The sequence below is a fragment of the Spironucleus salmonicida genome, chromosome 2 (assembly GCF_000497125.1).
Source record: "Spironucleus salmonicida strain ATCC 50377 chromosome 2, whole genome shotgun sequence".
In the NCBI taxonomy this organism is placed as follows: Eukaryota; Fornicata; order Diplomonadida; family Hexamitidae; genus Spironucleus; species Spironucleus salmonicida.
In genome coordinates, this window is record NC_090597.1 from 914,334 (window position 1) to 940,679 (window position 26,346).

General features: G+C 36.2%; 8 protein-coding genes and 1 pseudogene across 8 annotated transcripts; 3 read left to right on the forward strand and 6 right to left on the reverse strand. All coding sequences in view use genetic code 6, as the record gives it.

Annotated features, from left to right (window-relative positions):
• Positions 1-232: 232 nt before the first annotated feature.
• On the forward strand, positions 233-1,387 carry SS50377_21691 (uncharacterized protein; the record flags this gene model as incomplete). Its single annotated transcript, XM_067905598.1, has 1 exon — positions 233-1,387. One exon carries the CDS (start codon positions 233-235, stop codon positions 1,385-1,387), a length of 1,155 nt encoding a protein of 384 aa, XP_067766915.1.
• A 495-nt stretch (positions 1,388-1,882) lies between these two features.
• Positions 1,883-2,887, reverse strand: SS50377_21692 (Cysteine-rich membrane protein 1; the record flags this gene model as incomplete). Its single annotated transcript, XM_067905599.1, has 1 exon — positions 1,883-2,887. One exon carries the CDS (start codon positions 2,885-2,887, stop codon positions 1,883-1,885), a length of 1,005 nt encoding a protein of 334 aa, XP_067766916.1.
• Positions 2,888-4,183: 1,296 nt separating this feature from the next.
• On the reverse strand, positions 4,184-5,341 carry SS50377_21693 (Cysteine-rich protein; the record flags this gene model as incomplete). The annotated part of the gene is made up of 1 exon (XM_067905600.1): positions 4,184-5,341. One exon carries the CDS (start codon positions 5,339-5,341, stop codon positions 4,184-4,186), a length of 1,158 nt encoding a protein of 385 aa, XP_067766917.1.
• Positions 5,342-5,822: 481 nt separating this feature from the next.
• Positions 5,823-7,364, reverse strand: SS50377_21694 (Cysteine-rich membrane protein 2; the record flags this gene model as incomplete). The annotated part of the gene is made up of 1 exon (XM_067905601.1): positions 5,823-7,364. One exon carries the CDS (start codon positions 7,362-7,364, stop codon positions 5,823-5,825), a length of 1,542 nt encoding a protein of 513 aa, XP_067766918.1.
• Positions 7,365-11,151: 3,787 nt separating this feature from the next.
• On the reverse strand, positions 11,152-12,021 carry SS50377_21695 (Cysteine-rich membrane protein 2; the record flags this gene model as incomplete). Its single annotated transcript, XM_067905602.1, has 1 exon — positions 11,152-12,021. One exon carries the CDS (start codon positions 12,019-12,021, stop codon positions 11,152-11,154), a length of 870 nt encoding a protein of 289 aa, XP_067766919.1.
• Positions 12,022-12,780: 759 nt separating this feature from the next.
• SS50377_21696 (Cysteine-rich membrane protein 2) lies at positions 12,781-15,165 on the forward strand (the record flags this gene model as incomplete). The annotated part of the gene is made up of 1 exon (XM_067905603.1): positions 12,781-15,165. The coding sequence occupies one exon, from the start codon at positions 12,781-12,783 to the stop codon at positions 15,163-15,165; it is 2,385 nt and encodes a 794-aa protein (XP_067766920.1).
• A 1,103-nt stretch (positions 15,166-16,268) lies between these two features.
• Positions 16,269-17,003, reverse strand: SS50377_21697 (Cysteine-rich membrane protein 2; annotated as a pseudogene).
• Positions 17,004-18,700: 1,697 nt separating this feature from the next.
• SS50377_21698 (Cysteine-rich membrane protein 2) lies at positions 18,701-21,115 on the forward strand (the record flags this gene model as incomplete). The annotated part of the gene is made up of 1 exon (XM_067905604.1): positions 18,701-21,115. The coding sequence occupies one exon, from the start codon at positions 18,701-18,703 to the stop codon at positions 21,113-21,115; it is 2,415 nt and encodes an 804-aa protein (XP_067766921.1).
• Positions 21,116-21,291: 176 nt separating this feature from the next.
• Positions 21,292-22,833, reverse strand: SS50377_21699 (Cysteine-rich membrane protein 2; the record flags this gene model as incomplete). Its single annotated transcript, XM_067905605.1, has 1 exon — positions 21,292-22,833. The coding sequence occupies one exon, from the start codon at positions 22,831-22,833 to the stop codon at positions 21,292-21,294; it is 1,542 nt and encodes a 513-aa protein (XP_067766922.1).
• Positions 22,834-26,346: the final 3,513 nt, after the last annotated feature.

Genomic DNA, 26,346 nt, shown 5'->3' on the forward strand with positions numbered 1-26,346 from the left:
ATGGAGCAGACTTATTTTCTGCCTAAGCAATTAGTGAAGATAGGTTATCAGGCTGGCGCTGAATTAATTTCGCTATATAGTATCTTAATCAGTATTTAATGTATGCAGTATCAGTTAGATCACCATAGCCTACAATTTCGAACAACTTAGCTAATTTTATAGTTATTATTAAAATGATTGTGACATCTCTCAGTAAAACTAGCATAACAGGACAATTTTGTATCGAATTATAATGATACTTTAGATACAGATTTATATAAAAATAGTAAAAGTATAATTAAATACTAGTGGCTTTAATGAGAATACAACTACCTAATGGTAATGGAACCACGAGAATGAACTTGAAATAGAAAAATATAATATAATTAGCTTCGTTACTTTGTATGGTGTTTAAGGATATAAAGAACTAGATCCAATGTTGGATAATATATTCAGTTTCAGGGACTTACAGTTACCACTTTTCATATCATGCACTTGTAAACTAGCCTATTAATATAACTCAGCACTAACTGGAGAATTTTAATCTCATCCAGTAAGCACCTATTAACGCAAGCTACCAGCTTTCAGGTTCAACATTTTTCATAGTATATTATATAATCATATATAATCTACTTTTACTATGTATTAATAAATATAGATTATTATATAATAAATCTATAACATAAAACTAAAAAATACTAAATCCCCACATGACGTAGCAGCAGCAAAATCATTTCGTCAAATTTCCCAGCACCAGTTGAAAACTCCGCATTCGAGTATACAGACTTGCCAACCTCTGGACTCCAACCCGCCCTTGCGGAGCCCTAGATTTTGCTGGGCATCTCCTCTATCTTTCGCACTTAAAGCGCATCCCGATGCTCTATAACTGAGCTGCGCTGGTTCGTAAAATGAAGGTCCTTACAATATGGTTATCCTGCATCCATGCAGGTACCTTGCATGCTTTGTTATTCTATGTTAGTCGTAATAGGAAATGGGAGCATTTAGCAAGTTCTGGATTCGCGGTTTCTAGGTAGTCATTTTGATGCGTTGCTTAGATGCACTAAGTAAACTGATGGAAATTTAAGAATTTCATAGAAGTAGGGCTGCGCGTAATCATAAATTCACTGGTAACGAGGACTTCGAAGCTGTAGGTTTTAAGACTTATTCGGTAGACCAAAGAAAACTCAGCTTGCTAGGTATAGTGGATGTATGTTGCTGGAAGTGGAATAATAGAATATGGACATTTTAAAATAGTCAAGAGTCTTGCTAGGGTGCGGGCAGGATGGAAGTGAATTTCATATCATGTGATTGTGCTGGCCATACATAGGAAGATTTAGTACATTTTGCTTAGTATAAGAATCAAATTTTATTAGGTGTCCTGGTAGTGTTCATTTATTACTAGGCATGATATTCAAAGCTATTTCATTCTATATTTGATATTAGTTAATACTAGAGATACTTCATTCAAATGATATTTTAATATTAATTATATATTATATTAAAATAACTTATTTGTTAATTTAGAAGAGAATGAAATCTACCTAATAGTAGAGCTACCTAAAAGGAATAGTATCCGTTAAGCAGTGAATGACAATAATGAAATTTCATGTCATTTAAAATTAAGCATTAGCATAGAAAGAATGCATATTGCTCAATGGTATTTGCAGTCTCAATATCGTTTTATTAAAGCTTCGTAAACCATTTCTAGCCGAGTTTTGTAAATTTTATTTATAAAAGTAGCTTTAATTAAGTTCCGATGTAATAATATTAAATTTAGTCTATATCTAGCATAATTTAAATTAATAATGGGAACAATGAGAAATTTGATTTCTGATAAATCAATTATTAAATTTCACATATTCTGACAACACTAGAATATTCATGTGAAAAATACAAATAATTTTCACTTCTTTCCTTTTTTGATGAAGTAATACGCCAGACCGCCACCGACGGCCCCTACCACCACCAGCACAGCTATCACAATTCCCGTCACAGCACCTCCTGAGAGGTTGCCAGCCTCCTTTCTTGGGATGAAACAGAAGTCTCCAATTTTTACAACCCCATCTTCGCAAGTTTCGCATTTATCAGACTCAAATTTATATCCCGACAGACAGGAGCCGCACTTAGCTTTATCAGTTCCGCAGGTTAAGCAGTTCTTAGCATTTGCACACTTGCACTCCGTTATCTGGGCTTCGCCTCCGCATGGCACAATAGCAGTGCCAACGCAGGCATTTCCATCTGTTACTACTGGCATGCAATCAGCCTGACAGGTTTAGTTGATGGTAATCTGATTACCAGTCTTACACGTATCGCATAAATCAAGGCCCTATGAGCACGTAGCACAATTATCGTTGCATTTTGTGCAAACTGAGTTGGCCATCATATAGCCATCTGCGCAAGCATCGCATACCTCACCGGTTTTCTTATAGCCAATAATACAGGTATTACATTTAGTAGTATTACCAGAATTACAGGTGGCGCAGTTGAGTGCTACACCACATTCGCACTGGTAAGTCATATTACCAGCGCAAGTACTACATTTACTATCTTTTAAGAAGAAATTGTTTTTACATATCTTACAAACTGCTTTGTCTCCAGCACAGTTCTCACAATTTGTCGGGCAGGCTTCGCAGGTGGTTCCAGAAAGCAGATTTCCGGGTTTGCATTCACTGCACTCAGTAGCACTATTAGCACATTTCGTGCATTTACCATCGCAGTCTGTGCAGGTACCGGAGCTGAGAAACTTATCGTCAGCGCAGGTCAGGCAGATATCGGGATTGGGTCCAGCACAGGTGACACAAGTCGCAGTACATGCAGTACACTCAGTACCAGTTGAATCTGCGCTAGTAGGACAGAAGTACCCATCGTTGCAAGTGGTTTTATCAGACTCGGTACATTTGTTCTCCATTTTAAAATAAATGTAATAGTTATTCTTATATTCATATTGGATATGCATAAGGAATATGAGTTTCGGTTTCTTATTGTCTTTAAATAATAAGTAATTATACTTTTATATGAAACATATATTTCAAAAATACTTTTTAATACATTAGTAATAACTTATTTTATTTATAATATTAGCATCATAAATGAAAAAACAATCTTATGTTTTATATTCCATTTGTGATTATTATCATGCTAATATTAAATTTTAATGTAAATTTTATGCTTTTCAAATCATTAATTACTAAATTTCGATAGTGACCAAATATACCAAAAACGTATTAATTTTTATTTTATTATTATACATTAAATTGGTTAATAAATTAACTAAATAAAAAAAAACTTGATTTTGATAGTGACAAAATTAATAATTATTCGTAAAGATTGACTTCAAGCAAAACTAAGAAATAAAATCTATAATTTTGCATGTTTAGCTATTCACTCCCAATTCATCCGTAGCGCAACATTCTATTTCAAAAACATCAAAATCGCACAGTTATAGAAACTGTAAGAATTTCAGTTTTTATCAATTCACATGACTTAATCTTTTAAGCATAAAAGCTTTTGTAGTTCCACTGAAATGCTACCAAAGTAAAATCTGAGAATTCAATATCGCTACATGTTTTATTATCACAATATAAGTTATTAATATTATCAAGCGTTTGATATTAAAATTTCAATTCGGTCAATTTAATTCTGTAATTTTTCATATTATAAGGGTATATTATTCAACCTCACTTCTTTCCTTTATTAATAAAGTCATAGGCAATGGCACCACACCTATAATAACTCCAGCTAACATGCGACTGACAGACTTATACTCGAGCTTATTAACGTTTAAAAATAGGTATAGTCAACTTTTTCACTACCTACTGCACAATCTTTATGAAAATATTCTTTCAAGGGATACCCAGGAGGGAAAATTGCGTATTTATTAGTAAATTTCCCAGTGAATTTTTCATCTATAAAAATACAATTCGATTATCTACTCAAGCCGTGTAGACGCTAGATTATCTATTCTACACTTACAAAGTATTATTGGGCATGCTCTATTCTGATACTGGAATATCCTGGTAGGTAGCAAACCTATCAGCAATAGGACAGTATATAGGTAGTTTTATAATGAGCTGTTACAATAGATGCTAATTTTTTTCTATGCATGCTTGTAAACTCCCATGGTCGGTTCGCTATATCAAGTGCAGGTCTGACCTGTATTAATATCATGCGTAGTTTTGTGCACTGTTTTAAGTTAGTAGGGTTCTCACAGGAAGCATGAAACAAATACAAGTATTCCCAGAGTCTGGTATATCGCAAAATTCGCTGTATTTGCAATGAGTCTCTGCAATGTATGTATTAGCGTTACTAAATAGGACATATAGACGTCACTGGTACATTTGAATGCGGTAAAGCATGTGTTGCTAGCTGACATTTTGTAGCCGGCGATGCAGGTGCCGCAAGTGCCGGATTTAGCAATTGTGCAGGTTGCGCAGTTAGCTGCCCCAGAGCATTCGCACTGCGCGGTAGTGTTCATTTCGCACGACTAGCAGGCCCCGTTGATGCCGAAATAGCCATCTTTACAGAGATTGCACACGTTCTTGTCTCCAGCACAATCTGTGCAGCCTGCAGAGCACGCCGCGCATGAACTGCCATCTAAAGCAAAGTCAGGAACGCAGCTTTTGCAGTTGGTCACGGTATCCTAACAGCTCGTACAGTTTTCCTAGCATGTTTTGCAGGTGTCTAGGCAGATTTGGTTGACTGTGCAGACTATATCGCCAGTGTTGCACTCCAACTCGCATTTCCCGCCAAAGAGCTTGTAACCAGTTTTGCATGTACCGCAGCTATTATTATCAACAGAACAGACCTTGCAATTAGCGCCATAACAGGCCTTGCCCACCTCTACTGATGTGCACTATATGCACTTCTTCGAGCAAGCGGCACAAATACGCTTACCCCTAGTTTCAGACCTGAAAAATCCATCCAGGTACTCAATGCACGCGGGAGCCTCCTTAGGGCCAAAATTACCGACGAAGTTTTTGTATTTATCTGCATTTCCCCCCCATGTGACACAATTTATCCAGGCACTCTGACTTGTTATCGCGGCATACCTCGCATCTCCCACCGTTAAAACAGAAATTATTTCTGCACGTTACACACATTTTTATGTCCATTGAACAGGTCTGGCAGTTCTCTACTTAGCACACTTAGCACACTTATCGCCATTCTTGACGCAATTAATCGCACAGCGCGTCCACGAACCGCTCCTATCGCCTACATAAGCAAGCATGTAGTCTCTGCATTTGATATTTACTTCTTCGAGGTTTACGCTGCTGCGAACTAAAGAATTTGCACGGAATTTCATCGCCATTTGCGCAGTGTTGGTAGTATTTTTTTGCCATTTTAATACCTGATATAAAGGCATTTGTGGATTTAATGTTGAGAAAATTGGATAATTACGCAGCTGCGTACAGAAATATGTGTAGTGATGCTTATCAGGATGAAGAGTTGGAAATGATGCGTTCACTAATTGCGCTGATGAGGTTGTTGCCATATGAACTTTTTGCTTTGCGAGTGCGGATGAAGGTAATCGTCTGTCTTCTGGAGCGGTAGTAGGAATTTCGCTGGCAGTTATAGCGGGGGTATTGGGTGCTTCTGGTGGAGTTTTCTGGTATTTTAGTAGGGCGAAAATCGCAAAGCGGAAAACAGTAATGAAGTGGAGGTAGTAATGATGAAAGTGAGCTGTTGGATGTAAATATTTATTAAATTAGTATCTACTTGGTGATAATTCAAAAGCTTGGCATTTTTCATTTTGGGGGTAAGTGACAAGGTGTGCTTAGAGGATGGAAAATAAAAACTCTGTTATAACGATAACATATATATTGAAATATATAGTAGGGAATCTATCATTGAGCCTTGCCTAGTATTGTAGCCGATTCATCAATTCGCTAATATACGTTTTACTTATTATGTTTTACATTATTATTCTTTTAAACCAAATTAGATTTTTTCTTCATTAAAACAGCATAGACTACTCCGCCTATAACAATGCCAACTACAGCTATTATGCCAACAGCAATTCCGATTATAGAGCCGCTGCTCATCTTATTTATTAATGGCAGACAGGCTCCGTCTACAAGAGATGCTTTATTTTTGCATTAGGTGCAGGAAATTTCGCTATCACAGGCCAGGCAATAATCTGGGCATTATTGACATCTATTACCTATAATTTATGACTGGCAGAAAGATCCTGATGCACAACGGAACATTTCATTACAGAAATCCTAGACACACTTTCTATCCGAATTAAAGCGTGCGTGACCAAAGCATTCAGTGCAGGTGTCTTTGTCAGAGCAAACTCTGCATAGTTCTGGGCACTAAATGCATATATTCCCAGAGTCCAGTTCCTCACACTGCTAACCGTCAAGACAACCTCTTATACTCGTGCATTAATCCTTTACACACTAATCATCCGTAGTGAATCTATATCCATCCAAACACTCATCACATGTATCAGCTGCCGAGCATTGCTAGCAATTTTGAGAACATTTTAGGCAGCGATTATCCTTTTTCAAGTAGCCAGTTGAGCATCTACTGCAAACCTCTAAAGTCTTGCAGCTATCGCACCCTTCCATGCAGTTAACGCAAGTCGAACCAGTACTCTTAGCATCACAGAACTAGGTAGGTCCGCAGAGGTTATTTGTGTTGCATTCGCTCGGAACGCACTCACCACCAACCAGATCGTGGTGGTCTTTGCAGAGGCCGCATACATCCTTCGACGAACATGCGCGGCAGTTGGCTTTGCAGAGCGTGCACGTATTAGACTTCATATCAAGTAAATAGCCATCTTTGCAAATTTAGCATTCTTAGTGGCTGGAGCATTTTTTGCAGCTTTCTGGGCAAGGCTGACATACATCATCTATTGCTCTGTAACCCTCTATACATTCATAACATACGTTATCTTCGCAGTTTATACAGTTTTCTGGGCATTTCTGGCACACTTTATTTATAAAATTATAGTCAGGTAAGCATCGGCTACAGGACCGTTTGCTAGTGCATTCACTGCAACCTGGGGCGCAGGGCTAACAATTATGGAATCTATCTTTAAAAAATCCCTGGTTGCAATCTTTGCATACCCACTATCCACTGCAGATATTGCAGTCCTGCACGCATTTAACACACTAACCGTCTTTAACTATGTATCCTGGGATACAGTTGGAGCATCCGCGGCTGCCACAATTTTCACAGTTTTCCTTACATGCCTTGCACGCATTATTCTCTAAGTAATACCCATATCGGCATGCTTAACATTTGCCAAGTAAAGACGCCGAGCACCTCTTGCAGTTGAATATTTCGCACTATTTGCAAATTTGTGGCTTTTTTTTGTCAGTGCTTGGGCAAACAGTGCCTTCTGGACAGGTTTTTGTAGGGCAGATGTAGGGGTTCATTTAATAAACTTTAGAAACTGTATTTACACTTATATATACGAATTAATATAAATGATATTATTTGCTTACTTATGTTTTACTTATAATAATAATTATTGTGCGAAAGTAAAAACGATAGTTTTTAAAGTTTATATATTTATATCTAAATAGTACTATCTCAATTTTTCCTTTATTGATTATATAATACTTATATGAATATAAAAATAAAACTAGATCCTCAAAATACTAAATTACAATTAAAAGTTTCATGTAATGTGAAATATTTACGCATATTACAAATTATTATTTTATATTAAAAAAATATATTAAATAGATCATATTTAAATTATATTGAAATTATTTATCAATATAGATTGTATTGGACCTATATATTATCAACATACATCTTCAGTTACAAATCATTGTTTCTATACATTTACCATATACCATAATTTCGCATATTTTATTTTCAAATTTAGTTTCCGCTGTATACTTTTTTAAATAGTAAAGGCGTTTCAGCTGATTAGATATAAACTTGTATCAATGTATATAACACTAAAACTGATAAAATAGCAGCAAAAGCTACAACTGTTCCACCCGCAGTGGAAGGGCTGGGATTTCAGCGCGAATACTTGAATCATCATGTGCTAAATAAGATGGATGCGTAGAGAAGTGCAGTGAATGAAATATAGGTCATTTGGGCAGTAGAAGCGTTTTTGAGGTGTGCCTGTGGGAGCTATGATAGAAAAGTATTTAAATATGTTAGAGAGACTTTTTCCTGAAATATGGAGATATTTGTGTCGCAGGATACAGGAAGATAGCGAATTTGTGCGGTGTATGTACAGATTGGTATCGGTAATTAACTAAATTTGGAGAAAATTAGGTCGAAAGGGTGAACCTTGCTCATATAGAGTTGATTTGTTCTATGCTAGCCTCGCTGTACACCAGATGATAATTAGCTGAGATGATAGCATATTGTGAACGGGAATTAGAGGAGGGCAGCGCATGCATTGGGACTGCTGCCGCGGCATGCAGAATTGAACCCAAAACAACTGTTTGCATGCGCATAGCCTCTGCTAACCGTCATACCTGAGCCAAAGATAAGACTAAATGCATTTCTTGCCTCCTTGGGTACAAATTCCAAACGGGTAAATGCAAAAATATGTGAAGATTGTTCTATCTAGTCAGTACCCTGATGTTTTGCATCAATAGAGGTATCTGGCAGCATCCCTGGAGGCGTGGTAGCAAGAATTGTGGTTGCGGGCGCCTTCGGGCCAACCTTACTTTATATGCCGTCAAGAAGGCAGGAACCGATAGCTGTCCTAATATTAACTTCGCAATATAATTTAAATATAATATATTTGGCAAGAAAATATATTATATGCTACTGTAATCATACGTACGTGGGGGTTTTCAATCCTAAAACTGCCTATGATTTCCCCATACTTAGGCTCACTATATTAATCGAAAATGCTGCTAATATAATTTTTGAGCATAGCACTGGTTTTAGTAAACTAGTGGCCGATGACGATTTTTTATTAAAATTTATGTACGTATTATATATTATTGTATATATTAAATTTTGAATAAAAATGAGGATCCTAAAAGTCCAATTACAGCTACACTGCAAAGGTTGTTTAGTATGTGATACTAAGGTATAACAGAGCATATGGTACTTATTGTTTCATTAATCCGATTAAATTAAAGTATAATGAATTAATATCGCCACGTTACAGGTCATGGTTACAAGATGTTGCTATCAGTAATGGGATAGCTGAGAACATTGCATTTCTTCTTAAAGTAGATAACCTGGCCGGTAGTCACACCGTTACTATAGACCATTATCAGCAAATAGTTACCGTGCTCGTGCTGACGGCATACCGCTTTAGAACTGAGAGTGCTCAACACAGCTATTTTGTTATAAATAATACTCTTTATCATATCAGTAGCATGCGCAATCAGACAGACGGAAGGCTCTCATGCACTGGGTGGAGGCCCTCCCATCACGGAGCAAGCAGGTGTGAAGATTACCACATGTGCACAAAGAGAATCGACCTTTGGTACCACACTTTATATGCCTTCCACCATGATAGAATTCACCTTCCTTGAGCTCCTGACTGCAGTTGAAACATATTTTCCGTCCTTTTTCGCACATTAAAAAAAACACAGCACGCAGCCTACTAACCTGGTATGCATTTCATCTAACTTTTCAGCTCATAGTTAGTGCAACTCTTCGACGTCCTCAGGTAGAATCGTAATCGTTCATGATTTATATCTTGTATGTACCCGTTTTAAGGAATAAACCATTTTCGCATTTATTCCATATCCTCATATCATTTGATCAGGGTTAATAATTATATATGTTGTATCTAGCATATTACTCCTTATTTTGGATGATTCAACATACATATCGTTCATTATCCGGTGATACTGTATCATTTTAGCATCTATCGCTATTTTCAACTTCACAAAGTGTGAAATTTTAAGAACACTAATATTAGTAGATATCTTAATTACCTAGCTAACATGGTTTCCTATAAGTTACTGAGTGAATAAAATTGTATATCCAACTGGTACACACATCATCGGAAATTGAATTCTCTTTGCAGAGCAAATAGTAATCCTTGGAATAATTTTAAAACGTAATTAGCTTGAAATAATAGCGTGGGAGGCAGGCTGCGCAGGTTATCTGTATGTTGATACTATGTTATTGGTGTCAGTATGAATGTCATTTAATATTTACTGATTTGCAAATTAGCAGTATCTAGAGTTATAGCAATTCCAATCGTATTATTCTTGGATTTTACTTTTTAGACAAATATCATATGATCCCATAGACTCATATTAACAATATTAGCATACTCTGCACGCTTGATCTGGGTTAATATATTACTAAAGGCTTATATAATAGTGAAAACATTATTGTAGGAATATAAGTATTCTCTATTATATTAACTTTCACAATCAATTTATGATAGTAGTTACCTGAACACATTGCACGCTCTTAACTGCATTCAGCACAATCTTTTTATTCTAAATCTTATGCTAGCGCCATGTTATGGTATAAATAGCTCTAAGTACAATTGAGAGAGGACTTATTTCAGATTATTGGCGTATATGTCATTTTATTGTAGCTAATTTTTATATAAGACAAGAAAAACATAATAATTAACTAGCAGTTTCTATATCTAAGATTAGTCTTGATATTCTAATCAATTTACTGGTATATATCAAATTTAAGTCTAGTTTTTATCTAGACGCATGTATTAAATAGCATATTCTAATTCTTCGTGAAATACATTTTTCTAGTATATACCTTACTACTATTAGTTTTAGCTATCATACATGACTATGCTCTATCTATTTTAGATAGTCGATAATTAACATACCTTGATGAATCTCTTTAATGCTTACCCTGTAGCAATTGATTTTGCCTCAGCAGATAATATTTACTTACAGTTATCAAAAATGACAAAACTGACTATCATAATATTTAACACGGCATTGACTATTACTGGTACTCCGCTTTATCTATAGACTAGTATTCTCAATTTAACATAATTGTACTATTTGATCTATGTATATGCTGTTCGCATACTCTAGTATAATTATCCTCATGTTATTTTAATATTATGTTAAACCAGATTATGAAATTGCAAAATTTAGGATCTAGTTAAATATTTATAAACCTAAAATTAGTATCATTCATACAATTAAAAATCTAGATATTTCAAATCTGACTAACAACATATTCTGAAATCTAAATCAAGTATTAGAAAGCTTTTGTTTATTTAAAATAATAAATTCCTCACTACTTTTTATTTTTTATCTTTTTACATAAAATAATATCGAGCATTCCCCAAATAATACATAAAGCTACTAATGTTCCTAACAAAATATTAAAAACAATAGTGTCGTTACTTGGAATTGGACAAATTGGATTTAAATCTTCTACTGGACTGCAAATTTTACCTACTAGCTCGAATCCAGATTCGCACTAGGTACATCTATCATTTTCACCCATTATAAAATGTGGCATGCAAGATGCACACCCATTTTTAGATTCGTTGCAAGTTCTACAGTTTTAAACTTCATTACAATAACATTGGGAAGTTATATTTACATCACATGCTGCTAATGTTCCATTTAAGCAGTAATGGTCCACTAAACGATTAATACATTATTTTGTACAAATTCCATTAAATAAAGTTGTTCCAACATAGCAATTCGTGCAGAATTCTTTTGTAGAACATTAAGTACATTATTAGTCACAAAATTCACAGATTTTTAAACATTTATTGCAATAGCCTATATTGTACTTTTAACAATCAGCATTAGTTTCGCACGGAAACCCACATTAATTAGTCCATAAATTCAGATTATAACCGTCTATACATTCAAAGCATTACGTTTTGTCACAGCGTAAACAATCTAACGCACATTTAAAGCACGTACCATTAGGTTGCAGTGAATATTGATTTATACATTCTACGCATCTTCCATTTTAACATTTTAAACAATTCTTAATCATTTTAAAGTCTACGCAGTTACAACCATAATGCTCTCTTATTGTCGTAGAACATGTTTAACATTGCCGGCTAGCAGTCTGCAGTGAAGGACAATATTAATCAACCAAGCAAGTGTTATTTTAACCTGAACAAGTTTTTGCTTCTTTCATTTTTAATGAAGCTGACTATACTAATAATATGAATACTTTGTTGTATAAATTTTAAATGGGTATAACAGAAACTAGAATTTTATAGAATAATTTATATTAATGAGCTATATAAATAACATAGATTATCTTAAGGTAAATGAGTAGTTTTTATAATTTTTAGCATATATATTTATAAATACGCTAGTTACGATAAAGTAAAAACAAAATAGATTTCATATTAGCTTAGATTAGTTTTATAATAGTAATAAAAATTGATAATCATATATTATAATTTAGTATTATGTAAATACGGACTGTATTATTAATAAATATAATTCATGGAAATTGTTAATACATAGACATAGGATATTGCATATTTTAATATATAAATAATTAATAAAATATATTAAAAACCTTTAAAAACTAATTTTTTAAATCAAAATAACAAATTAATTTATATACGGTATTATTAATTATATAATTTTGAAATTCAAAATAATATATTGTAATAAACTTATAAATTACGATAATTATCCATAAACTTCGTACCATGAAATTGTATTTTGGACGTAATTAATTAAATAAGCAATGAATCCATTGTTAATATTTTCCCAATTCAAGGGAATACAATATAAGGTGTTATAATTTAGTTTTTCGAAAATTTATTATATGAAATATTATTATGTTTAATTTTTAATATAACAATCTCAAAAAACTAAAAACTATTAATACTAGTTATTATCTGTATTCGTCATCACCAAGCACTAATCCCTCACCTAAATGTCAAAATGTTCGTCCCCCACCGACCACATCGCCTGCCCTGAAAAATTTTACTGTCCTAGTGATGCCTCACAAGCCGAACAGAAAGACTGCCTCCCTTGTAATAAATCCTGCGAATAATGCAACGGACCCGATGCAAACAATTGTTTGACTTGTCCTACCGGATAATACCTAACAGAAGATTAAACTTGCGCCGCCTGTGACGCTAAATGCGCAGCCTGTCGTGGATCCCCGACCATCTGTCAAGCCTGCGCTAACAGCTACGAGCTCAAAGACCAGACCTGCTCAACCTGCGTTATTTCACGAACCAAAAGCTGCACATGCGGAAAATCCATCAATTGTGCGACCTGTAAAGATGACGATCAAACAGTGTGCGGATTCTGCTCCAAAAAGTACGACCTGAACACGGAAAAGCCGTGCACGGTATGCAGAGCAGGCTACATCGAAACGACCATCGACCGCGTCAAAACCTGCGTTAAATGCGATGCACCTTGTACATCCTGCTCTGCAGAGGACGTATGCACCGCCTGCAAGGACGGGTACGTTTTGACCAACAGCACTTGTACAGTCTGCCAGGAGAATATCACCGAAAACTGCATATGTGGCAGCGCGAAAAATTGTTCCACGTGCGATTTAACTGATATAGCTAAGTGCGGTAGCTGCTCTGGAAATTTCTAGCTTTCGGACAGCAAAATATGTGAAACGTGCAAACCCGGTTACTTCGCCTCTAATACCTCGCCACTTACCTGCGAAAAGTGTCCCATCACCTGCCTGACCTGCACCAACGCTGCCACCTGCCAGACCTGCCAAAATGGTAACTTCCTCCTAAATAGCGTCTGCATCCCCTGCGTTGCCGGCCAAGCATAAGAGTGCACATGCGGGTTGGTCAAAAACTGCGATATCTGCGATACCAATAACGCATCTAACTGCGCCTCCTGTATCGGCGATTTCGAAATTTCTGGTTCTGAGCCCTGTACGGTCTGCAAGACTGGTTTTTACGCAAATCTGGCAAGCCCAAAAACATGCTCAAAGTGCGCGCAGGGGTGCGCTATCTGCGCGTCAGCAAACGATTGTAATACCTGCGAAAACGATTATTCCATGCTCGGTACCACCTGCGAAAAGTGCAAATCCGGCCAGTCTGGCCCCTGCCAGTGCGAGAGCTTCAATAACTGCGCCACGTGCGACCTTAACACCAAAAAGTGTTCATCCTGCATCACTAATTACGACGTTAACAGCGACCCGCCCTGCTCTTCCTGCGTCTCTGGCATGTTCCTCGACACGTAAAATAGCTGCAAAAACTGCGCTGCAAACTGCTTAAAATGCGCATCATTATCATCTTGCACATCGTGCGACGCCGGCTACGCCATTGAAGGCGGGGCCTGCAGCAAGTGCCCCACAAATTGCAAAACCTGCACTTCCGCAAATTCATGCTAAACCTGCGAAAGCGGATTCCATCTGGTGTCATTATAGTGCGTTCGCGACTGCACGGAGCAAACTGACTGCGCTGGAAATCAGATTTGCGATTCCACGTGCAAAGACTGCGCAGAGGGCTGCGCGAGCTGCGAGGTGAGCATTGGGGACTGCAAAAGCTGTGATTCTGGATATAAGCTAAACGGGTAAAAATGCGAGGCGTGCGCCGCTGGGTGCGCGATTTGCGATGGCGAGGCTTGTATGGCGTGCAAAAATGGTTATTATATGCTGAGTGGAGTTTGCACGAATTGCAGTGGAAATGATGGCGCTGAGTGCGTTTGCGGGGTGGAGAGAAAGTGCGCTGCGTGTGATAATGGGGATAGTTCGAAGTGTGGATCGTGTGTAGTTGGGTACGCTAAGGGCGAGTCTGGGAAGTGCGATTCGTGCGCAGACGGGTATATTATGGTGAATTTGGCGTGTGTCTAGTGCGATTTAAAATGCAAGACTTGCTGTAGGGGCGCAGAAATTTGCGACTCTTGCGCGGATTCATACCATATGACTACTAATTAGACGTGTGAGGCGGATTGCGGTGCTGGGATTGTGGATGGGATGGTCTGCGTGGGTGGTACTTCGATTCCATGTGGAGGAGTGGGATAGAGTTCGGAATGCAAATGCCAAAATTCAAAGAATTGCTTCACCTGCTCAGAAGACAAGTCTAAGTGCAAATAGTGCCTATCTGGATATATGCTAGAATAGGAATTATGTAATAAATGTGAAGATGGCGCAGTTAGTATTGGCGGATTCTGTTTTGTTGAATAGGTTAGTCCGGCCTAATCACTTTCTGGTGGGGCTATTACTGGAATTGTAATTACCGTTTTAATTATTATAGGTGCTATATGTTTTGGTATATTCTGGTATATGAAGAAAGTTAAAATAACGAAGCCACTGGTCGAGTCTGGCGTGGCTATCCAGTGAGAAATCAGAATTATAAGGAAAAATATTAATTATTTATAATTCAAATTCAAATGAGTATAATTGATAGATCAATAGCTAACTAACATTAACATAGCTTTACATTTTAGATTGACTTAATTTATAAAATAATAAGATTTAAAGAATTAGAAAGCTAAAACTGATTAGCACATTAGTTTAGATTTAAAATTAAGTAATTTAAAATTTAATTTCTTAAATTAGTTTCTTAATGACTTATTTATGCTTAGCCATCTTGATGAAATATGGCGCTAGGTCAGTACCACTAATAGTATCACTACCAGATACACAGCCATTACAATTACGACTACTTCACTGTTAGCTCAATTAATTTCTTGCTCCTCAATTATTTCAGATGGAAACAGGATTCGCCAACTTTAGAAGTATATTCTGTACATTATTAGCAATTAACAATATTATATTCATAGTCTGGAACACACGAAGCACACTGTAGAGGATTCATCATCTGTATTTATTAAAGCTAAAATTATAATTTGCTCTATCTGTACACGCAGCACACGTATTCTTCTGAGAATTTGAATAGGTACATAATGTATTTACACTCCGTATCAACTGGAACTAGAATCTTCTTTCACATCATGTAGTTATTAGTAAATCATTATCATAAAAATGTAACTTATTCTTGTAGCATTTCAAAAAGAGTAATTAATTTCATAATTCACAATTGTGAAGAAAAGAATTAGAACCCATTTCAATCAATCTCTAAATGCATATATATGATGGTGATTTACTACTATAACTATCTTATATGTTTAAACAAATTCAAATATATTGCGGTGGACTCAAGTATTCGTTAACAAACTGTTGTAAGTGAGTTATCATGAAGAGTAACGCATTAGTCAATAATATTTAAATTCACAAAAATACCGTATATGACTTTATAATTATTACTATCACTTCTTTCATTTCTTGATGAAGTAAAAAGCAAGTCCACCACCAACAGCACCAACTACCACTAAAACAGCTACCAAGATACCCGCAACTGCACCTCCGGACAAATTACGACTGGGAATTACAGCTAAAAAGCAGAAATCTCCAATTTTCTCATCGCCTTCGACGCACTCTTATCATTTTTCGTCTTTAAGCACATACCCTGGAAGGCACGACCCACATTTACCGTAAGGTGTTAACATACACTTACCTTCAAATAACCGATAATTCTTAGAATCTATGCAACCAGTGCATGTTGTCTTGTCGGCATCAGAACATGTACATAACGGATCAGTGCAAAGCCCAGCTGATATTTTCGGAAGTTTTGAACAAGTTAAGCAATTCTCTCCTCCTGGTCCACACCTGCATTATGTTTTCTGGTCAGCAGAGCCACAGTCAACTTGAATATTATTAACACATGCCTTATGTTCACTAATGGGTCTACATGGAACTATACACATTTATTTTATGCTCATCTCATGGTTAGCTTTACATTTTGTGCATTTCGTCTAGCTTCTACATTTCTCGCAGGTGTCGTGGCAGACGCTACAGACATTACCAGTAGGTTTTAATTAGCAAAACTATGATTTTTTACAAGATTTCTCGGAATCACATTCATTTATAATAGCTTGAGATTTTTTACATATATCGCCTGTAACTTCAAAGCCAACCGCACATGCTGTGCATTTTGCTGCGTTATCACATGTTATGCAGTTATCAGAGCATGCTTTGCATTCGGTCGAATCTTCATCTAAGTAATAATTTGGTTAGCATCCACTGCATACGTCTTCATTACCCTCTGTACAGGCATTGCAACCAGGATTAGCTGCAATATTACATTTATTACATTATTTTCGCTTGTTGCAGTTGCATCACTTGGAGATACTTGTAGTTCTTGGCATTTCTTTCCGCTGTTGTCACATTAAGATGTCATTTTTAGAGTTTAATTTTATTATTATTATATTTATGCTAAATACTTACCAGTTTAATACAATATTTATTAATATAATTAGATATAGATAAAATGTTTGTTATCAGTTTTCAAGTATATATTGATTAGCACAATATATGCAAGAGTTATAAAACTAAAAATCAATAACTGAAGCTTTATGTGTAATCTATATATAAATATAAAATTATATTATTTATAAATTAACTAATTTATCGAGTTACTGTATAATAGGTTAATAAATAAGCTTATAGAAAAGCTATAAAATGAGAAATGAAAATCATAATTATAATGTAAACCTATTATTTTAATTCTAAAAGTTGTTATAATAACATATATATGAACTTCATAAATCTTATTTTCATTTAGTAAAATTATATACATTGTCAGATAAGGCTACGATAAAATAAAATTTATTTATCTAAAATTTAACAGATTGATCTGACGAAGGTTTAGAGTAATAAATTGATCTTGTATAGTTAGCATATGTAAAGTCTGATGCTAAAAATGCAACCAATGAATAAAATATGTCTACCATTATAAATGAAATAGAAATAATCAAATTTATATTTTATGCTGTCTGTACCGCACTACTAAGCACATAGTAAATTATATAATAACAATTCTAGTTTTAACAATATTATTGTATACTTTGGGAAAAGCTCTAGGTAATATATAAGTCTACAGATGCTGATTCATGGGGAACATATGCTTTAATAGAACTGAGTATGAAATCTCTTGCCGTATTATAAGTGCACAATAGATTAAAATTTGCATACAATCAACCGAACTAGAATATTGCTGCTGGTTTGAGCACTATATATAATCAGAGTAAGAAGGTATCATTAAAGTAATAGCATGACTGACCGCATAGGATGAGTGGTTCTGGTGATAATCGGAGCAACTGTTGCGGCTTTAGCGTATTTACTTATCAGGATAGCTGAGATGGAATGAGTGAAATCTTATTCATTATTTGCATAAGTTGTAAACCCTATCATATTATACCTACATAAATTTATTTTGAGTTTGTACAATTATAGGAGTTATAATTTTATCTCAATAAATCAATTAAGCGAGCTTGGAATTATAAACCAATTCTCTATGTATTTGAATAGTATTGTTGTATAATTACAACCATCTAGCTGGAATGAGTAATACTTATTTTTAAAATAGATATAATTACAGTTATTTATAATAATATCACATTTAATATACTGTTTTATGATTATCCAAATATATAATATATATAGGTATTATTTTGGTTTTTAATTTTTACTAATATTAAGTTATATAATATAAAACGGTATTTTTGAATTTAATTTAAAGATTGTAAGTTATTACTCATTTTACATAAATAATTATACCTACTATTCTTGCATATATTAAAACGCATCATCACGTTTGTTCAGTTTACTGCTATTAATTTATATCTAATGTATGTAAAATTTAATTTAATAATATACATTATATAATATCAATTCCCATACCTATCGTAAACTTTTCATACAATCTATCGTTACTTAATTATTGCACTTCTATTTCAATAAGCAAAAACACAATACCACCAATTCTCATTATTATTCAAACTTATAACATATTCATATTTTCACGTCCATAAAAATGTCAAACATGTGTAATTCTTCAAATACAACTACCTGCAGTGAAGGTTTCTTCTGTCCATCCAACGTAGGATCTGATGATACAGCTTGCTTCAAATGCAAATCAGAATGCGCAACCTGTACAGGAGAATCCGAAGACACTGCAACGTGTTTAACCTGCGCGGATGGATAATATCCAAGCAGCGGAACCTGCGCAAACTGCGATTCGAAATGCGCCACCTGCACAGGAAGTGGAGACAGTGCCTGCCAAACCTGCACTAATGGAAACGTTCTAAACGTAAGTTCGTGCACTGCCTGCACAACAAGCTAAATGACTGCTTGCACGTGTTCATCAGCCAAAAACTGCACAACCTGCGATTCTTCTGATACATCAAAATGCGAAGCTTGCATACAAAATTTTGACCCCTCTGGAACAACCCCTTGCTAGAACTGCTTAACCGGATTTTTCAAGTCAACCAATTCTGGGAGTGATACTTGTACGGCATGCGACGTCAAATGCGCAACCTGTAGAGGAGGTGGAGCCACCGCCTGCCAAAGCTGTGTAAATGGGAACTTTCTAAGCAGAACCACCTGCTCTGCATGCGTTTCCGGAAACTCCATGAAATGCACCTGTGGAACCTCTGAGAATTGCGTAACTTGCGCTGCAGATAAGACAAAATGTGCGACCTGCATCGGTGAATATGATATGTCTGCGAATCCTCCTTGCTCAGCATGCAAGGCAGGTTACTTTGAGAGTTCTGATATCCCAAAAACCTGCTCAAAATGTCCAGAAAACTGCGCAACTTGCACCGCAGAAACCACCTGCAAAACCTGCAAAGATGGGAACGTTTTAACTGCAAATTTGTGCGTTCCATGCACAAAAAATTAAATGACTGCATGCACGTGCAAATCTACTAAAAACTGTCAAACATGTAATGCTGCTGATATGGGAAAATATGCAACCTGTATCAATAACTTTGACCACTCTGGAGCCAACCCTTGCTAAAACTGCTTGCCAGGATTTATCAAGGAGATCGATTCCGGGAACGAGATTTGTACGGCCTGCTCTGCGAACTGCGCAACCTGTACCTCCAGTTCAGTATGCACTATCTGTAAGGATGGGTATTTACTAAGAGGCAATGAATGCGCTGCCTGCACAACAATATAAACTACTGCCTGCACCTGCTAGGGTGCAAAAAACTGCTCAATATGCGATATTTCTATGATTAAATGCGCAGCCTGCATCAACAACTACGAACTAACAGGATCCTCCCCTTGCGAGAAATGCAAGCAAAGATTTTTCGAGGACATTACTGCAATTCTCAATAAATGCACGGCCTGCTCTAATAACTGCACAACGTGTACATCTGCCTCCGTTTGCACAATTTGCGAGGAAGGGTTTTTGATTGAAAACAACATTTGCGTAGCCTGCACAGACGAAAACTGCAAAACCTGCTCAGCTAACAAAGACACCTGCACAGCGTGCAAAAATGACTTTTCAGTTGTAAACGGCAAATGCGAAAAGACATGCACCACCGCTGCCGAATGCCGGTCCAACTAAATTTGCGACATTATCTGCAAAACCTGCACCGGTAACTGCGCGGTGTGCAAGGACGACATCGCCAACTGCAGGGTCTGCTAACCGGGGTTCCTGCTAACCGACAACACTTGCCGCTAGTGTCCGATGGGCTGCGCGAACTGCGCTGGCGACACTTCTGTTTGTCAGATTTGCCTGAACAATTTTTACTTCAAAAAAGATAAATGCTTCATCTGCACCGGGAACCTGAAGGAGCCGTGTCAGTGCCACCGGGCAATTAACTGCGGCAGTTGCGACCTCGAAAACCTATCAAGGTGCGCTACCTGCATTTCTGGGCACGCAATCGACAAGAATGGGGAGTGTAGTATCTGCGCGTAAGGCTTTTTGATGCTGGGAGGCGTCTGTGCGAAGTGCGATTCCAGATGCGGTACGTGCTCGCAAAACGCGAAAACGTGTGATAGCTGCGTCAAAGGCTACACGATGAACGTGCATCAGACGTGTGAAGAAGTGTGTGCGGATACGTTAACAGACGGGCACGCTTGCATTGGCGGTAAAGCTGTGTAGTGCGGGAGCCGCGGGCAGGTCACTGAATGCAAATGCGGGGATAGCATAAACTGCAGAATTTGCTCAGCTGATGGTAGCAACAAGTGCGGGGACTGCTTATACGGCTACAAAATTGAAGATGGTGCGTGCGCTAATTGCGTTGACGGGGCTGTTGAAGTAGGAGCTTTTTGCTTTGCAAGTGCAGAAGAAAGTAATCGTCTGTCTTCTGGTGCGGTAGCAGGAATTTCGCTGGCAGTTATCGCGGTGGTGTTGGGTGCTTCTGGTGGAGTTTTCTGGTATCTTAGGAGGGCGAAAATCGCAAAGCGGAAAACAGTAATGAAGTGGAGGTAGTAATGATGAAAGTGAGCTGTTGGATGTAAATATTTATTAAATTAGTATCTACTTGGTGATAATTCAAAAGCTTGGCATTTTGCATTTTGGGGGTAAGTGACAAGGTGTGCTTAGAGGATGGGAAATAAAAACTCCATTTATAACGATAAAAACATATATTGAAATATATAGTAGGGAATCTATCATTGAGCTTTGCCTAGTATTGTAGCCGATTCATCAATTCGCTAATATACGTTTTACTTATTAGGTTTTACATTACTATTCTTTTAAACTAAATTAGATTTTTTCTTCATTTAAACAGCATAGACTACTCCGCCTATAACAATGCCAACTACAGCTATTATACCAACAACGATTCCGATTATAGAGCCGCTGCTCATCTTATTTATTTATGGTAGACACGACCCGTCTACAGGACGAGCATTATCTTTGCATTAGGTGCACACAGTCTTGCTATCACAGGTGAAGCAATTAGCAGGACACTACTCCCAACTATTACCATTATCTTATACCTTGCAGTAAAATCCAGCGAACTAGCTAATATTTTATTGGCATTAATCATCGACACACTTTCCATCAGACGAAAACCGTGCATAATTTAAACATTCTGTGCAAGTGTCTGTGTCAGAGCAAACATTGCATAAATCAGGACATTAAATACATATATTTCCAGAATCAAGTTCTTTACAGCTCTTACCCTAAGGACAACCTCTTTTATCTTCGCACTAATCCTTTACGCACTATTAATCATTGGTGAATCTATATCCATCCAAACACAAATCACATGTATCAACTACTGAACATTGCTAGCAATTTTGAGAACATTTCAAACAGCGGTTATCCTTTTTCAAGTAGCCAGTTGAGCATCTACTGCAAACCTCTGCGGTATTACAAGTAGCGCATCCTTCCATGCAGTTAACGCAAGTCGAGCCAGTGCTTTTAGCATCACAGAACTAGTTAGGTCCGCAGGGATTATTTATGTTGCATTCGCTCGGAACGCACTCACCACCAACCAGATCGTGGTGGTCTTTGCAGAGGCCGCATACATCCTTAGACGCACATGCGCGGCAGTTGGCCTTACAGAACGTGCACGTATTAGCCATCTTATCAAGCAAATAACCATCTTTGCAAATTTAGCATTCTTAGTATCTGGAACATTTTTTGCAGTTTTCTGGGCAAGGCAAGCAGTCATTATCAAAAATCTTGTAACCCTCTATACATTCATAACATACGTTATCTTCGCAGTTTATACAGTTTTCTGGGCATTTCTGGCACACTTTATTTATAAAATTATAGTCAGGTAAGCATCGGCTACAGGACCGTTTGCTAGTGCATTCACTGCAACCTGGGGCGCAGGGCTAACAATTATGGAATCTATCTTTAAAAAATCCCTGGTTGCAATCTTTGCATACCCACTATCCACTGCAGATATTGCAGTCCTGCACGCATTTAACACACTAACCGTCTTTAACTATGTATCCTGGGATACAGTTGGAGCATCCGCGGCTGCCACAATTTTCACAGTTTTCCTTACATGCCTTGCAGGTATTACTCTCTAAGTAGTATCCATATCGGCATGCTTAACACTTGCCCCGTGAAGACAACTAGCACCTCTTGCAGTTGAATATTTCACACGCTTTGCAAATTTGTGGCTTTTTTTTGTCAGTGCTTGGGCAAACAGTGCCTTCTGGACAGGTTTTTGTAGGGCAGATGTAGGGGTTCATTTAATAAACTTTAGAAACTGTATTTACACTTATATATACGAATTAATATAAATGATATTATTTGCTTACTTATGTTTTACTTATAATAATAATTATTGTGCGAAAGTAAAAACGATAGTTTTTAAAGTTTCTATATATATAAATTGTAATGTTTTTCTTTTTAACGATTAAATAATAAAAATATTATTATGGCAATAAAATTATATCCATAAAAATACTACATTACAATAAAAACTTTCATGTAATGTGAAATTTTTATCCAAATATAATAATTATATTATTATTTTATATTAAAATATATACTCATTAGACTGTATTCAAAGTATATTATACTAAATTATTTATCAATATATTGTATTGAGCGATATATTATTGATACGCATCTTCAGTTGCAAATCATTGTTTTTATACCCATATAATATACTATAATTTAGCGTATTTAAGGTGCAAATTTAGTTTCCGCTGTATACGTTCTCAGATACTAAAGGCGTTTCAATCGATTAAATCCAAAATTTGCATCAAAGTATATAAATACAAAAACTGTTAAAATAGCAGCAAAATGCGAAAAAGGTCCAATACACCGTGCGCGGGAAGGGATTTCAGCGCGAATACTTGAATCATCATGTGCTAAATAAGATGGATGTGTAGAGAAGTGCAGTGAATGAAATACAGGTCATTTGGGCAGTAGAAGCGTTTTTGAGGTGTGCCTGTGGGAGCTATAATAGAAAAGTATTTAAATATGTTAGAGAGACTTTTCCCTGAAATATGGAGATATTTGTGTCGCAGGATACAGGAAGATAGCGAATTTGTGCGGTGTATGTACAGATTGGTATCGGTAATTAACTAAATTTGGAGAAAATTAGGTCGAAAGTGGAAATTCTGATCATATAGTGTTGAGTTGTGCTATGCTGCCCCAGATGCCAATTAGCTAAGATGATAGGATATTGTGAACGGGAATTAGCGGACTGCTGCCGCGGCCTGCGGAATTGATGTTAAAGGAATTGATTGCAGGTATACAACCTCAGTTAGTAGTTGTATCTGAGGTGAGTATAAGACTTAATGCAGTTCTTGCTTCCATGGGTACAAATTATAAACGGGTAAATGCAAAAATATGTGAAGATGATTCTATCTAGTCAGCACCCTGATGTTTTGCATCAATAGAGGTATCTGGCAGCATCCCTGGAGGCGTGGTCGTCAGAATTATGGTTGCGGGCGCCTTCGGGCCAACCTTACTTTATATTCCGTCAAGAAGGCATGAACCGATAGCTGTCCTAATATTAACTTAGCAATATAGTTTAAATATAATATATTTGGCAAGAAAACATACTATATGCTACTGTAATCATGTGTAGGTGGGGGTTTTCAATCTTAAAAATAGCTATAATTCCCCATACTTAGGCTCACTATAGTAATCGAAAATATTGCTAATATAATTTTTGAGCATAGCACTGGTTTTAATAAACTAGCGGTCGATGGCGATTCTTTATTAAAATTTATTTAAGTATTATATATTATTGTATATACTAAATTTTGAATAAAAATGAGGATCCTAAAAGTCCAATTACAGCTACACTGAAAAGTCGGATTAATATATGATACTAGGGTATAACACAGTATATGGTACTTCTTGTTTCATGAATCAAATTAAAATAAAATATAATGGATTAATATCGCCATATTACAGGTCATGGGTACAAGATGTTGCTATCACTACTGGGATAGCTGAGAACCTTGCTTTTTTTCTTAAAATAGATAACCTGGCCGATAGTCGCACAGCTGCTATCGATTACTATTTGACCAATAGTTCCTGTGATCATATTGCTGGTTTGCTGCTTTAGAGTGCAAAGTACACTATGAAGCTATTTTGCTCTAGATAATATCCAGTAGCATCTCTGTATCATGCGCAATCAGACAAAAGGAAGCCTCTCATGCACTGGGTGGAGGCCCTCCAATCACGGAGCAAGCAGGTGTGAAGATTACCACATGTGCACAAAGAGGATATACCATCGGTACCACACTTGATATGCCTTCCACCATGATAGAATTCACCATCCTTGAGCTCCTGACTGCGTATGAAACATATTTTCCATCCTTCTTCGCACATTAAAAAAAGCACAGCACGCAGCCTACTAACCTGGTATGAATTTCATCTAATTTTTCAACTCACAGTTAGTGCAGCTCTTCGACACCCACAGGCAAAATTATAATTGTTCATGATTTATATCTTGTATGTACCCGTTTTAAGGAATAAACCATTTTCGCATTTATTCCATATCCTCATATCATTTGATCAGGGTTAATAATTATATATGTTGTATCTAGCATATTACTCCTTATTTTGGATGATTCAACATACATGGCGTTCATTATCCGGTGATACTGTATCATTTTAGCATCTATCGCTATTTTCAACTTCACAAAGTGTGAAATTTTAAGAACACTAATATTAGTAGATATCTTAATTACCTAGCTAACATGGTTTCCTATAAGTTCCTGAGTGAATAAAATTGTGTATCCAACTGGTACACACATCATCGGAGATGAATCCTCTTTGCAGAACAGATAGTAATCCTTGGAATAATTTTAAACGTAATTAGCTTGAAATAATAGCGTGGGAGGCAGGCTGCACAGGTTATCTGTATGTTGATACTATGTTATTGGTGTCAGTATGAATGTCATTTAATATTTACTGATTTGCAAATTAAGGAGTCTCAAGAGCTGTCGCAATTCCAATCGTATTATTCTTGGATTTTACTTTTTAGACAAATATCATATGATCCCATAGACTCATATTAGCAATATTAGCATACTCTGCACGCTTGATCTGGGTTAATATATTACTAAAGGCTTATATAATAGTGAAAACATTATTGTAGGAATATAAGTATTCTCTATTATATTAACTTTCACAATCAATTTATGATAGTATTTGCCTGAACACATTGCACGCTCTTAACTGCATTTAGCGCAATCTTTATATACCCAATCTTACACAAGCGCCATGTTATGGTATAAATAGCTCTAAGTACAATTGAGAGAGAACTTATTGCAGAATCATTGTACATATATCATTTTATGGCAGCTAATCTTTATATAGGACATGAAAAACATAATAATTAACTAGCAATTTCTATATCTAAGTTTAGTTATGTTATTCTAATCAACTTACTGGTATATATCAAATTGAAGTCTAGTTTTTATCTAGATTTATGTATTAAATAGCATATCCTAATTCTTCATAAACTATATTTCTCTAGCATATACCTTACTATTATTAGTTTTAGCTATCATACATGACTATAATCTATCTATTTTCGATAATCAGTAATTAACAATCCTTAATGAATCTCTTTAATGCTTACCCTGTAGCAATTGATTTTGCCTCGGCAGATAATATTTACTTACATTTATCAAAAATGACAAAACTGACTATTATAATATTTAACACGGCATTGACTATTACTGGTACTCCGCTTTATCTATAGACTAGTATTCTCAATTTATCGTAAGTTT